Here is a 15,416-nt window from a genome sequence, read left to right as displayed (position 1 = left end):
GGGGCAATCTAAAGCCTTATGGCCACAGCTGTGCAAGGCACAGACCGCAGCGCTGACTCCAACGCTTCTCCTTCCAGATATCGACGATCAAACGTCAGGGGAGGACACTTCGCCCCTCAGTGCCAGAAAACGCAAAGAGAGACGCCCAGAGCCCGTTTGTCCAGGAGGTAAGAACCTGTCCTGACTGCTTCTAGAACAGGGTAGGAGCCGCGTGTCTGTGAGCCCAGGCGTCTCAGAGCAATGTGTCTCAGCCCAGTCCTCGTGGATCCCTGGAAAGTCCACTTTTTTGTTCCCTCGCAGCTCCCAACATACCTGTACCAGGTATTCGGTGTTCTTGACTGAGGGAACAAATATGTGGACTGTCTGGGGGTCTCCCAGGACTGGGCTGAGATACACTGGCATAGAGCACGTACAGGGGTGACGCCAGCTTATCACAGGGCACGAGGCTGGGGTACACCCTGGACGGGATGCCAGTCCATCACAGGGCACGGGGCTGGGGTACACCCTGGACGGGATGCCAGTCCATCACAGGGCACGGGGCTGGGGTACACCCTGGAAGGGATGCCAGTCCATCACAGGGCACAAGGCTGGTGTACACCCTGGACAGGATGCCAGTCCATCACAGGGCACGAGGGTGGGGTACACCCTGGGTGTGACGCCAGTCCATCAGAGGGCAAGAGGGTGGGGTACACCCCAGATGGGATGCCAGTCCATCACAGGGCACGAGGGTGGGGTACACCCCAGATGGGATGCCAGTCCATCACAGGGCACGAGGGTGGGGTACACCCCAGATGGGATGCCAGTCCATCACAGGGCACGAGGGTGGGGTACACCCCAGATGGGATGCCAGTCCATCACAGGGCACGAGGGTGGGGTACACCCCAGATGGGATGCCAGTCCATCACAGGGCACGAGGGTGGGGTACACCCTGGACAGGATGCCAGTCCATCAGAGGGCGTGGGGCTGGGGTACACCCTGGGTGGGATGCCATTCCATCAGAGGGCACAAACGCATGTTTACATAGAAATTCATGGAAACACTTTTCTACAGACTAAGCAACAGATACGGACAGCATCCCCATCCCAGTGGTTAACACTTCATTATGCCACAGCAGGCAGACGTTTCTGGATCTGGGGGTTATGGGGGCGTTTAAACAGGATCTCAAAGTGTCCCTGTTTTTCCAAATGTCTAGACTGTTACTCCATGTCTAAAAACCGTTGGCTCCTATTTTGCACAGCAGAAATTCCCAAGCAGCACCCGGGGTTCAGACGTGCAGCCCCCTCAGACTCATCGCGGCCCCACCCTTTGCCGGGCTCCTGAGGGTCACATGCATGCCTCTGTAGGCATTTGGGTCAGGGTGTGGTGAGCCAGTGTTGGGGGGACCCTAGGGAGGCTCCCCAGGGAAGTTTAGCCCCTCCCGTCTGCCATGCTCAGCACAGGCATCATCAGCAGCGGCTGCAGGCCTCAACACGGCTCTGTGTTTATCTGCGCGTTCTTCGGGGACGGCTTGCAGACCGTACTGATCATCGGCCTTGGGAGTCTTCTGTGGTTTTTCCTGTAACCTGTACAACCGATTTCTGTGAAATGAATCCTCCATGCCCGTGTAACAGGAGCGTCTAACAATGAACAGATGTCCCAGCGGAAGGACGGAAGGGAAGACATTAAGTCTGCTCTTATTCTCTTCATACACCCATTGCGTTTGGCAGACGGCGTTTAGATACATGCACTTAGTGAATCTCCTTCCAGCCGTCTCTGATGAAGTGTTTGCGAGTTCCCTGTAATAATTCCTGCCAGCCCGCTCAAGCAAAACGTGTTTGTTCATGTTTATTGGCATTTAGTGAGTTACAAATCGTGTTTGGGAACTCTGCGGCAAATATATGGAAATAAATCATGTGACTGTTTCCTGTTTTGAGTACAGGTCTGATCCCTGGTTTTTCACCAGATTATACACTTTTTTGTTGCCAGTCATATTGGCCAACGAAAATGTAATGATCTATAAATGCCACTTTTGTTGGGAAAGTTTAAATGAACATTCATATATGATGTTTACAACGATGCTTAAGATTAATACATGTTTTTAATTAACTTAATTGATAAATGCCAAAAGAATGTGTTTATTGTTTATTTTTATTTCTTGGGTGTGAATAGGAATACCCCTCCCTTCGTAAACAGGCGCTCAGATTTATTGTCCCCGCACCCATCACAGTGCGTGTTGTCATCAAATGTCTGAAAATCTCGAAGGCATGATCAAGTCCAGCAAAAACTCAGAAGACCTACAGAGGTGGGAAAGTGACTAAAGGATTCAGACAGATTAGTCCAAGTGCATGGAGTGAGGAAATGACTGAGGAAGCAGGTAAACATGCTGCTCGAAGAGAGAGAGGCCCAGAAGGTACCAGATGAGTGTGGGGTTGTTTTTACCCGTCCTCACCAACGGCCTGGCAGGAAGCATCCCGGAAACCGAGTTCTGATGCTCATATCAGCGTATTCTTCCAGTATCCCCAGCGTATTCTTCCAGTATCCCCAGCGTATTCTTCCAGTATCCCCAGCATTTAGATGCGTATTCCTCTTTGACTGAATGAGTTGGCAAAATAAAGTGCTGTTTCTTGGAACACGAGAAATATTGGTCTGTTGTGTCTTCACAGTGTATCAAGACTTACACCTCAGACTGGCACACTGTCAGCTACAAGTATGAGGATTATTCCGGAGACTTCCGCCAGCTTCCGAAGTAAGCCTTCTGCTCAGCTTTCATTTATCTTCCTTTTTCTTTTTGAAAATCCTACCATAATACTATCCCTGAGTTTCCAGATTGCTTTCCATCCTGTTTGAGGCACACCAGTAACTGTGACAAACAGGGAATGTGTAGGAATGGGCGTCCCGCAATAACCCAACACCCCGCCACGCTACCCCTCGGAGACCCTGCGTGCCTTCTCGTTATTACAGGCCATTGTCAGCCCTCAATGCACAATAAATCATACCACTTGCATTTATCAGTTATTTAGGTGCTTGGCTGATGTCATTATGTTTTTATAATATTACGCCTAAATGGGCTCTATAAAATATTATTTTTATTATTTGTCGCTTGCTGCGATTAATGAGCTTCTACAGGATCTATACATAAAACTGCTTACTTTTCTGCAAATTCCACCTCTGAGCTGTGGACCATATATATCTTTTTTTCTGAGAAAAACCTGTGACATTTTTCAGGCCCAAAAAGATGTCTGTGTGCTCCCCTCGTAGCAGGACGCTGCATGGCGCCGTCACAAATCGAAGGCCTTCATTTCCCTCTTATTGCTCAGCCAATTGGTTTTGCAACCTTGCCGGATCCTTCCTCTGCCCAGGAGGCCGCAGTTACCAAATCCGCTTTCTTGGCATGTGTCTTGCAGCAAGGTGCCCAGGGCAGAGAAGCTGCCAGTCCACGTGTTTGAAGTAGATGAGGATGCTGACAAAGATGAGGTGAGTCAGAATATTCATCCCCCTGCCAGCTACTCTTTTTGGAATGGAGAGCAGAAGGTCGCCGGTCATAAACTCTTTCAGCCAAGCTTTGCATTTGCACCCGCAGCTGAAGATTCTGGATATGCAGTGGGCTTGTGATTTAAATTTTGCTGGATTCTTCTATCCTGCACTGTTCACTGTTTCGCCTGTAAAGAAATCAGTTACTATCTGTGAATATATTTTCTGAAGGAACACTGTGGCTTAGACCACTGCTTGTGCTTTGGTAGAGATCCCTGCCTGGCGGTCTGCACAGGAAACGTACGGCTCGCTGAGCTCACTGCGTTTTCGTGTGAATGAGCGATTAAGATCTTACAGCATGGTTATATCGAGCTCTGTTGGCTTTGTTGACCCCGCTGCCCATCTTGGGTGTGTTTTTGTCATTGACAAACTTAGTTGCTATTGAATTTCACATGTAGCTATTGAATCTAGTGAAAAGAAAAAGCCCCCTTCCCCCCCCCCCCCCCCCCCCCACATGTTGCTTCCTGACTCCGCTGCATAACAAGCCTGTCTATTTCTGTTTACTACAAAAATATCGCGAACACCCCGGCGAAATGCTCTTCCGTTCCACAGTGATGTCAGCCCCCCCTAGAGAAAGGGTGGGACAGGCGCAGGGTCCTGCTGGCTTCACTAGACAATTCAGGCTGCCAGACATGTGCCTGTTCAATAATTGCCCCAGACTGGGGATTGATTTTTATTTTTTCCTCTCATTAAAAATCATCAAAGCTCTCCAGTGCTGGACAAGAAAGAAAGCTCTTTCAACAAGGGGATTAGCCATGGCGGAGAATATGATTAAGAGGAGGTGGGACAGCGTCCGGAGCGCTGGAACCCCCCTCCAGTCTCCGTGTGGTCCATTTCATTTTTTTGTGGTCCAGGTCAGCATTTACCGATTTTTTGTCCCAGTTGGAGTTCTATGGTTTTGCTCAGTGGCTCCTTCTAATCCGCTTAATCTGCTCAGAAGGTGGCTTACTCAGCAGCCTATGAATAGCCAGGCAGGAACTGGCCGTGGTGGCACACGCGGGCCTGGACTGGGCCTGGCACTAAGAGCCTCGGTAGACCTCAGGGCGTCTCCTTCAGGTACTGAGTGGCAGCGTGTGGGGAAACCGATGCTTTTCCTGCTGCCCGGTTCTCACCCAGAGAGCAGACATTCAGCATCTGGCCGATTTTTGGTGCGATGGGACATCAGTGGGGCTGTTGGGGGGAGGAGCACAGAGAGGCTGTTGTCCACAATTAGCTGAATATATATGTTGAATGTGCACATGCAGTTCACACTGCTTGCATACTGACGGCCAGCTTGGCGATCCTCCAGGATACGGCGTCTCTGGGCTCGCAGAAGGGCGGCGTCACCAAACAAGGCTGGCTGTACAAAGGCAACATGAACAGTGCCATGAGTGTGACCATGCGGGTGAGTCAGCGACGACAGTAATAATGGCATAGAGGATGACAGGGCCGATGATGATTTAACCTTGTTCTAATGCCTCTCTTCGTTTTAATCTGGAAAATATTTGTTTCTTGAAAATTTGATTCTGCTTTCCAGTCTTTCAAGAGGAGGTATTTCCACCTGACACAGCTGGGCGACGGCTCCTACAACCTGAACTTCTACAAGGATGACAAGATCTCCAAGGAGCCCAAAGGAACCATATTCCTGGACTCTTGCATGGGTGTCGTCCAGGTAATGTCTTGTCTTTGTGCTTCTCTGTGCCAACTGACAGAAGACGGAAGCGAAAGGTCAGTGTGGCATCAAAGGTGTCATACATGGCCTACTGCTTACATTTCAGAAGCTAAGACAAAACTTCCGCCAGCCCTCCATGAGTGTTGACTTTACAGCCACACGTCCGAGTGCCTCCATGAGTGCTGACTTTACAGCCACACGACCGAGTGCCTCCATGAGTGTTGACTTTACAGCCACACGTCCGAGTGCCTCCATGAGTGCTGACTTTACAGCCACACGACCGAGTGCCTCCATGAGTGTTGACTTTACAGCCACACGACCGAGTGCCTCCATGAGTGCTGACTTTACAGCCACAAGTCCGAGTGCCTCCATGAATGCTGACTTTACAGCCACACGACCGAGTGCCTCCATGAGTGCTGACTTTACAGCCACACGACCGAGTGCCTCCATGAGTGTTGACTTTACAGCCACACGTCCGAGTGCCTCCATGAGTGCTGACTTTACAGCCACACGTCCGAGTGCCTCCATGAGTGCTGACCTTACAGCCACACGTCCGAGTGCCTCCATTAGTGCTGACTTTACAGCCACACTACCGAGTGCCTCCATGAGTGCTGACCTTACAGCCACACGTCCGAGTGCCTCCATGAGTGCTGACTTTACAGCCACACGTCTGAGTGCCTCCATGAGTGCTGACTTTACAGCCACACGTCCGAGTGCCTCCATTAGTGCTGACTTTACAGCCACACGTCCGAGTGCCTCCATTAGTGCTGACCTTACAGCCACACGACCGAGTGCCTCCATGAGTGCTGACTTTACAGCCACACGTCCGAGTGCCTCCATTAGTGCTGACTTTACAGCCACACGTCCGAGTGCCTCCATTAGTGCTGACCTTACAGCCACACGACCGAGTGCCTCCATGAGTGCTGACCTTACAGCCACACGTCCGAGTGCCTCCATGAGTGTTGACTTTACAGCCACACGTCCGAGTGCCTCCATGAGTGCTGACTTTACAGCCACACGACCGAGTGCCTCCATGAGTGCTGACTTTACAGCCACACGTCCGAGTGCCTCCATGAGTGCTGACTTTACAGCCACACGACCGAGTGCCTCCATGAGTGCTGACTTTACAGCCACACGTCCGAGTGCCTCCATGAGTGCTGACCTTCCAGCCACACGTCCGAGTGCCTCCATGAGTGTTGACTTTACAGCCACACGACCGAGTGCCTCCATGAGTGCTGACTTTACAGCCACACGACCGAGTGCCTCCATGAGTGCTGACTTTACAGCCACACGACCGAGTGCCTCCATGAGTGCTGACTTTACAGCCACACGTCCGAGTGCCTCCATGAGTGCTGACTTTACAGCCACACGACCGAGTGCCTCCATGAGTGCTGACTTTACAGCCACACGACCGAGTGCCTCCATGAGTGCTGACTTTACAGCCACACGACCGAGTGCCTCCATGAGTGCTGACCTTACAGCCACACGTCCGAGTGCCTCCATGAGTGCTGACTTTACAGCCACACGTCCGAGTGCCTCCATGAGTGCTGACTTTACAGCCACACGACCGAGTGCCTCCATGAGTGTTGACTTTACAGCCACACGTCCGAGTGCCTCCATGAGTGCTGACTTTACAGCCACACTACCGAGTGCCTCCATGAGTGCTGACCTTACAGCCACACGTCCGAGTGCCTCCATGAGTGCTGACCTTACAGCCACACGACCGAGTGCCTCCATGAGTGCTGACTTTACAGCCACACGTCCGAGTGCCTCCATGAGTGCTGACTTTACAGCCACACTACCGAGTGCCTCCATGAGTGCTGACTTTACAGCCACACGTCCGAGTGCCTCCATGAGTGCTGACCTTATAGCCACACGTCCGAGTGCCTCCATGAGTGCTGACTTTACAGCCACACGACCGAGTGCCTCCATGAGTGTTGACTTTACAGCCACACGTCCGAGTGCCTCCATGAGTGCTGACTTTACAGCCACACTACCGAGTGCCTCCATGAGTGCTGACCTTACAGCCACACGTCCGAGTGCCTCCATGAGTGCTGACCTTACAGCCACACGACCGAGTGCCTCCATGAGTGCTGACTTTACAGCCACACGTCCGAGTGCCTCCATGAGTGCTGACTTTACAGCCACACTACCGAGTGCCTCCATGAGTGCTGACCTTATAGCCACACGTCCGAGTGCCTCCATGAGTGCTGACCTTACAGCCACACGACCGAGTGCCTCCATGAGTGCTGACTTTACAGCCACACGTCCGAGTGCCTCCATGAGTGCTGACTTTACAGCCACACGACCGAGTGCCTCCATGAGTGCTGACCTTACAGCCACACGTCCGAGTGCCTCCATGAGTGCTGACTTTACAGCCACACGTCCGAGTGCCTCCATGAGTGCTGACTTTACAGCCACACTACCGAGTGCCTCCATGAGTGCTGACCTTATAGCCACACGTCCGAGTGCCTCCATGAGTGCTGACCTTACAGCCACACGACCGAGTGCCTCCATGAGTGCTGACTTTACAGCCACACGACCGAGTGCCTCCATGAGTGCTGACCTTACAGCCACACGACCGAGTGCCTCCATGAGTGCTGACTTTACAGCCACACGTCCGAGTGCCTCCATGAGTGCTGACTTTACAGCCACACTACCGAGTGCCTCCATGAGTGCTGACCTTATAGCCACACGTCCGAGTGCCTCCATGAGTGCTGACCTTACAGCCACACGACCGAGTGCCTCCATGAGTGCTGACTTTACAGCCACACGACCGAGTGCCTCCATGAGTGCTGACCTTACAGCCACACGACCGAGTGCCTCCATGAGTGCTGACTTTACAGCCACACGACCGAGTGCCTCCATGAGTGCTGACCTTACAGCCACACGACCGAGTGCCTCCATGAGTGCTGACCTTACAGCCACACGACCGAGTGCCTCCATGAGTGCTGACCTTACAGCCACACGACCGAGTGCCTCCATGAGTGTTGACTTTACAGCCACACGTCCGAGTGCCTCCATGAGTGCTGAGTAGTAGTGATAACTATGCTTTTTTTTTACCTGCATCTTTCACAAACTTGAAAGATCTGCACAGTGCTTCCATGCAAATTCTGGACTTTGGATATTTATGCATGTAGAGCTGGTCATTGTGGTAGTAAGATTTTGCACATAATTTTAGTGTGATTTTTTTTTTTTTTTGTAATTTTGTCTCATTTTTCACCTCTGTCCCAGTTCTGTGTCTCTGGTTGCTGAGCATCTTACCCTCCCTGAGGATACGCACGTCATGCGGCCTAGATAATGTAACTGCAGTTGCAAGCAACAGGGAGGTAGCTGGCGAGGAGATAGGGCTGCACTCGATTAAGTGCAGAAGGCTTCTCCGGCACATCAAGGTGGAGAGAATACTGCCTCCTGAAAAAACTGCCCCCTCCCCCCTAGTGAGAGTTTAGGGTTCAGACAGGTAACAGACTGGAGATGTGCTCCCCAGAGAAGACCTTTTCATCTCATCGACACTGAGGCCTGCGTTTATCTCTGATCGACACTGAGGCCTGCATTTCATCTCTGATCGACACTGAGGCCTGATTTTCATCTCTGATCGACACTGAGGCCTGCATTTCATCTCTGATTGACACTGAGGCCTGCGTTTCATCTCTGATCGACACTGAGGCCTGCTTTTCATCTCTGATCAACACTGAGGCCTGCATTTCATCTCTGATCGACACTGAGGCCTGCTTTTCATCTCTGATCGACACTGAGGCCTGCTTTTCATCTCTGATCGACACTGAGGCCTGCTTTTTGCACCTGACTCTTGGCCCACATTCTCAGGCTCAGCACTCAGACTTTCCGTAATTTGAGCAGCAGGCAGAATGTGCACCTTCCTTATCCTGGAAAACATGCTGCACATTTGCAGGATGGTGGCCATTTGCCCCCCCTCCCCCCCCAAGCTAAGGCCCAGATTATTAACACCCGTCCTAACTCATAACTGCACGCTGGCTAAATGACGAGGTGCAGTTTTGCCCTTGGATTTTCATATGCCAGGGAAGTTACCTCACCTTACTTTATCCAAGGTGATTCACAGTTTTCTGCATTTTTAGCTTTTCTCCACATTCGTGTTTATAGCAGCCTGCTGCCAACAGTACAGAGATACCACAAGCTCCAGCCAAGCGCTGCCTCACCATTTTACTGCCAAATGTGCTGGGTTCTTTAACTCCATATTTCTGTTTGAATGTAACTATCTGTTTACAGAAAAAGGGCCATTAGACTATTGTTTAAGGAAGGACGATGGAAATTTCATTAGGTCTGCCATGCCCTGGTGTTGTTTTCAGAGTTATGGCTGAATGTTCTCTGGCCATTCTGGATTTATCTTCTCTCTCCTGACTGTTCCATGATGAACTGACACTCCCTTGTGTTGCTGTGTCAACCAACCATCTGCGGAAGCAGCTCAGCGGCCCAGTAATTACCTTGCCATCATGGTGAATGTCGTAGGTGTTGCAGTGAACTCCCTCTGACAGCGAGCTCAGTAGTTTCATTAGTACTGGCACAGTGTTGTTTGCAAGGGCTTTACACAACTGTGGTAAACAACCTGGGTATGAAGACGTTTGCTGTTTTATTTTGTTTTGCTGAACTAGCAGAACATTATGCTTTAGATGTCACGTTGTCATCTTGATGTTAAATTTGAAATCTTGTACTTTACATCGTGACTCTTATGATCACTGGTCAGTCATGTCTCTTCCTCTTGTCCTCTTTCTGTCCGCAGAATAGCAAGGTGCGTCGTTTTGCCTTCGAGCTGAAGATGCAGGACAAAAGCACGTACCTGCTGGCCGCTGACAGCGAGCTGGAGATGGAGGACTGGATCAGCACCCTCAACAGGATCCTGCACAGCAGCTTCGAGATCGCCATGCAGGAGAAGCGCAATGGGGACATGCATGACGGTGGGTGACCTGTGGCTGGAAGGCAACCCAGGAACCTTAGGAAGCCAGAACCTCCATGATGTGTTAGCTGGATGTAAAAACGCTTTAATTAAATTTTGGGGCTGTTGTTGTTAAGGTCCTTAAGTAGAAGGAATAAGTTAGGGGAACCTTTACTCTCTTGATTTGTCAAAAACCCTGAAATAAAGAGCATAATCGGCAATAAGAACTCATTTTAGAAGCAAAGCACAAATGTACACATCCAGCTCATATCTGTGCACTTTAATTCTGTGGTGATAAACCCTGGATTGAAATATCAACAAATATTCCAGCCCACTGATAAATGTGCTTCTGCGTGATCTCAATGTGATACAAACATGGCGATAGTAGAAGGACACTCTGCCACCCACAGAGAAAACAGCCAGAGATCCCCTATGGGAAAAATGATCGGAAGAGGGCAGAGAAATGGCCTAAGGCTCAAGGTCGCTGGTCTCATTTTTATTCTGTCTGACCTGGACCAAGAGAGGAAAGACATAGCTGCCCCATTTCCTGGAAGTAAACCAGGCGCTTACAAACAGGTGAAGAACTCATAGGCATGCTACTCCCATCAAAGATCAGCCATAGATCAGCCATAGATCAGACACAGCCAATTAGACATGTACCAGCCATTAATCAGCTTAGGTCAGCTGAAGGTTACTCTGTAGCAGTCATAGATAAGTCATAGACCAATGAAAGAATGCAGATTTAGGCACATAATTAGCCCGCTGGAGAGGAGGCCTGTATTCAACCGTCATGATTGGGAAAGCTGCCCAGAAATCTCCCCAGTCTCCCCCACAAAGCTGTGGCGACAGACCAGACCACCCAGAGCCTGCGTACGCACACTCCCTCACTGGTTTGAGGTTTGCTCGGGAATGTGTGCGTAAAAGACAGGGAATGCAGCCGGTGTGCCGCTAAATGTCTCCCCATTGTCTTCTCAATAGAAAACTTGTGGGCAAAAGTGTAGGGTGAATTTTGGGATATCTAGGGAATTAGGGATAGCTAACAGCTCTTAGCAAGAGTGTTCATGATTTTTCTTACAGACGAAGATCTGGGGAAAGCAGAGAGCACCTGTGCAGGCCTGGACAGCTATCAGGTGAACTGTTTTCATTGTTAGCAAAGCAGTCATCTCTGCGTTCGTTTGCCAGTGACGGCACCTCCAGACGGCTCATAGGAAACTCTGAAGACGGAAAAGCAAACCAAATATTCATATACTGCTATATACCCATGGGTGCAGATAACTGGTACGCAAGTACGCATTCAACTTTAAGAACGATACGTGCGACAATCGTTTGTTTGCAAAAGCGCAAATGCGTGCTTATTTTATGTGCATTTGCGCTGCTATGAAAACAAAATATAATGCATTTTAGTCTTTATATGCAAACGCAACTTCATTTGCAGTATACGGGATAAAACGCAAGGTATTTTCTTGTCATAAAATAAGCACGCATTTGCGCTTTTACAAACAATCGATTGTGGCACGTATCGTTCTTAAAGGTGAATGCGTACTTGCGTACCAGTTACCTGCACCCCTGTATATACCTCCCTTATTAAATTAAATATGTATAATGCCATAATTTGTCTGTAATCATTGTACTTAATAAATATTCAATTTTGCAAAAAACATTGAATGTAATTATGAAAGTAACCCTGTTATAAGAGGATCATCCAAGCAGTCAGCTTAGATCCAAGGTGTAAGACATAAAATAAAAGTGTGGATGCAGAGTGTGTGCCGTGTTTAGCACTGATGCTGGATGCTTGAAGATGGTGCGCATGAACTTCTCTGAGCCAAATTAGTATGGATGGTCTGTCGTCATGGAGATCAGTGCCTGCTACACCACCTGGGGGTGTGGACAGGTCCAGCTCACGGCGCCTCTTGTGAGACTCGCAGGCCTGCTGCTCATGAAAGGCCTGTCTAGCTCTGCACTGACACCCATAACAGGGAAAGGTCATCAGAGTGAGGCGACGCGGCCAAACTCCCTGTGGGCACCCAGCTTAGGGACTCTCTTGCTATTTTAAACTGTGACTGAGCTGAAGGGTCCAATGTTGATTCCTCCCTGTCAATTCCTGTCTCATCACCAGACAGCCAGAGACATTGAAATTAGAATGAGAAATGAGACCAGACTCAAGCTGTTTACTCTGGACCCAGACACGCAGGTCAGTAAGTCACAGTCTATGCGGTTATAAAGTACCTTGTGCTATTTAGAAGCCTTCATGGATTTATTTTTCTCACGCTTAAGCAAAGATGAAGCTCATTAGTGGATCTTTGTTTCCATTTCGGATTTGTGTCGCTTGCAGAAACTAGACTTCTCAGGAATTGAGCCCGATGTGAAGCAGTTTGAGGAGAAATTTGGGAAACGTGTCCTGGTGAACTGCAACGACCTTTCCTTCAACCTGCAAAGCTGCGTGGCGGAAAACGAGGAGGGTCCCACTACCAATGTAAGCCCAGCCTGCTCCGTCCTCGGCTGAGTTTGTGATGCACTATGCAATGTTCTTTAGTGTTGAGAATGTTAGCTGGAAAAGCTTATTCTGAAGTTTGTCAGAGTGTCTTTGACCTGGGAGACCCCATGAGTCAGGCAGTGATCGCATGGGGATGGTCCTGTCGTCGTCCCCAGCCAAGGGTCTGGCTCACTTCAGGTTCTCTGTCCAGGATTAGTTCATGTTCACACGACTGTATCCCACATCTCATTCCTTAGACTTTCAGTCATCCAGAAGTTTCGTATAATAGCAGCACTGACTAGTTTATATGGATTTTTTAATAGTAATTTTTAGCATCTGGTGATCACAAAGCCATTGAGCTGTGTTTGTTTTGGACAGTTTCAACGTGTTTGTATATGTCTTCATTTCAAGAACGTTGATCCAACTTTAACCCATCTGACACTGTCTTGCATTCCAGGTGGAGCCCTTTTTCGTCACCCTGTCGCTCTTCGACATCCATAGCAGCCGGAAGATCTCAGCTGATTTCCACGTGGACATGAACCACCCATCGGTCCGGCAGATGATTCCCAGCAATGGTGGGCAGCAGATGAACGGGGGTGGGGATATCTTGCCAGGCCAGCAGGGGGCCCTTGATGAGCCACATGAGGGAGGGCTGAATTTCCCCAGACAGGTGGGTCCCCGTCTTTAATGCCATTCGCTCATACAGCATATGGATGGATGTAGCTGCTCTGTGGCACTGTCTCATCTCAGTTTTTTCATTTCGTTTCTCATTTTCTCATTTCATGTCATCTCTCATTGGTTTCTGCTGTGTTTATTGTTAGCTTTGCCTTTTATCTGCCTGAGAATTTGTTTAAACACGACGGCTGAGATCTACGTCACCTTATTCGCTTTTGGCAGGACAGCAGGCAGCTACTGCATCAAAAGGGATTCTCAGTAAAATTACTTGTTTTTTCTGGCTCAAGTCGAGATCAGGTAGATAGGGATGGTAGTGACTGTGGCGTAGCTAGAAATTATGGGCCCCCTGACAAAATGTGACCTTAGGTCCCTTGCTAGGGTCTCCCCAGTACACTTTTCTTAGCGTGGGGGGGGCAGGAGGTTGATGGTAGATTGTGGGGCCTCTATGAATTTCTGAGAATTTGCCAGGGTCAGCATGCCCCCCCAGCGCCTCTGGGTAAGGCTGCCCTGTCGCATCGACCCCTGAATTCCTGATCCCTTTGTGGGGTGCCCCCCCTCTGCAGGGTGTTTTTTCCGTGACTTGCCCTCACCCGGACATCTTCCTGGTGGCCCACATCGAGAAGGTCCTGCAGGGCGGAATCACGCACTGTGCTGAGCCGTATATGAGGAGCACAGACTCCGCCAAGGTAGAGCAAGGCCTCGCTCACCGCTAGTCTACCGCTGTCGCCCCCGTTCCTCGTCACTCTCAGAAATGTTGGCCTGACACCCATAATTGGAAATCACAGCCAAATCTTGCTGGCTTTATTCATAGAAATCCAGTTATAAGCCATTCAGGAGATATCCTGTAATGGGATCTCTTTAGACTGAAAATGAGAAATGCATTAGGCAGCATTTCAGGAGCCTGTGGCTGAGGAACGGTTGGCGGCAGTTTAAGGTATCTCAGCTGGTTATGCTGAAGTGCTGAAAATAATGTCTTTTCTGTAATAACTCTTGAGTTACTTGCTGTCTGGTGTCGCCTGGCAGGCAGCACAGAAGGTCTTGAAAAATGCCAAACTAGCCTGCAGCAGACTGGGCCAGTACAGGATGCCTTTCGCATGGGCTGCCAGGTAAGAGCGGCCTGCGCTTGCCCTGTGCCTGTGCCTGCCCTGTGCCTGCAACTGCCCTGCGCCTGCCCTGCTCCCTTGCTCAGGACGGCATTATTGTGTCCTCAGACAGGAGCTGTCGGTACAAATACTCTTTAGAGGATCACTTAAAAAAGTCCACTTAACTGATCCTGCGCACTTAACAAAGTGTCCTGCAAAGGGCCATGCTGGTCTATGACTTTAAGAGGGAATGAGGCCTTAGGAGAGGAAAGCTTGCCTCCCCAGCCATGTGGAAACATCCAGAGGCCTAACGTGCCAGCAGGAATCCTGTGTATGGAAAGTGAGCTAAGAGAGCCATGTGGAAACATCCAGAGGCCTAACGTGCCAGCAGGAATCCTGTGTATGGGAAGTGAGCTAAGAGAGCCATGTGGAAACATCCAGAGGCCTAACGTGCCAGCAGGAATCCTGTGTATGGAATGTGATCTAAGAGAGCCATGTAGAAACATCCAGAGGCCTAACGTGCCAGCAGGAATCCTGTGTATGGGAAGTAAGCTAAGAGAGCCATATGGAAACATCCAGAGGCCTAACGTGCCAGCAGGAATCCTGTGCATGGAATGTGATCTAAGAGAGCCATGTGCTGTGAAGGTCTTGCATCAGCAGCTTATCCAGCTTTTCCTCACAGGCCTGTTTTCAAAGATGCTTCCGGCACTTTGGACAAAACGGCCCGTTTTTCCGCCATCTACAGACAAGACAGCAACAAGCTATCGAACGAGGACATGTTCAAACTGCTGGCTGATTTCAGAAAGTTAGTATGTCCCGTAAACATCATTCTGTCTAGGGTATTCCAGAGTGACTCTTTCAAGGGAAAGGAATTCACTGGTGAATTAATGATATGACAGCAGTAATGAGTATTAATTGTATCATTGTTGACTTTATGGAAAGATTTGTACGGTCTGGTTTATACATTTTACATAACCTGGGCTCAGCTGTCAGCAGGAAGACGCTTAATAAATAATAGCCTTTCCTGCTTTATCATATTCAGTACTTCCTATCATAAATCTGCAGTTTTTACACCTACACAAATATTTTTTCACTACTCTCTGCTCACAAGGGAGA

At 49.6% G+C, this 15,416-nt stretch overlaps 1 protein-coding gene across 5 annotated transcripts in view; it reads left to right on the top strand.

Moving 5' to 3' along the window:
* The window catches only part of LOC111859664 (dedicator of cytokinesis protein 9), an 86,029-nt gene that overhangs the window by 44,897 nt on the left and 25,716 nt on the right, over window positions 1–15,416 (top strand). For all 5 annotated transcript variants that reach the window (XM_072699971.1, XM_023842548.2, XM_072699970.1 and 2 more), the window contains 13 exons: window positions 78–167; window positions 2,643–2,725; window positions 3,384–3,453; window positions 4,799–4,894; window positions 5,027–5,161; window positions 9,918–10,092; window positions 11,148–11,200; window positions 12,187–12,261; window positions 12,403–12,543; window positions 13,001–13,213; window positions 13,782–13,904; window positions 14,242–14,324; window positions 14,983–15,105. In XM_072699971.1, coding sequence (XP_072556072.1) covers window positions 78–167; window positions 2,643–2,725; window positions 3,384–3,453; window positions 4,799–4,894; window positions 5,027–5,161; window positions 9,918–10,092; window positions 11,148–11,200; window positions 12,187–12,261; window positions 12,403–12,543; window positions 13,001–13,213; window positions 13,782–13,904; window positions 14,242–14,324; window positions 14,983–15,105 — 1,460 coding nt within the window. The remainder of the gene's footprint in view (window positions 1–77; window positions 168–2,642; window positions 2,726–3,383; window positions 3,454–4,798; window positions 4,895–5,026; window positions 5,162–9,917; window positions 10,093–11,147; window positions 11,201–12,186; window positions 12,262–12,402; window positions 12,544–13,000; window positions 13,214–13,781; window positions 13,905–14,241; window positions 14,325–14,982; window positions 15,106–15,416) is intronic.

The sequence above is a fragment of the Paramormyrops kingsleyae genome, chromosome 1 (genome assembly GCF_048594095.1).
Source record: "Paramormyrops kingsleyae isolate MSU_618 chromosome 1, PKINGS_0.4, whole genome shotgun sequence".
NCBI classification, from domain to species: Eukaryota; Metazoa; Chordata; class Actinopteri; order Osteoglossiformes; family Mormyridae; genus Paramormyrops; species Paramormyrops kingsleyae.
The sequence above is the reverse complement of the archived record's forward strand: the minus strand, read 5'-3'. Positions and strand labels throughout refer to the sequence as shown.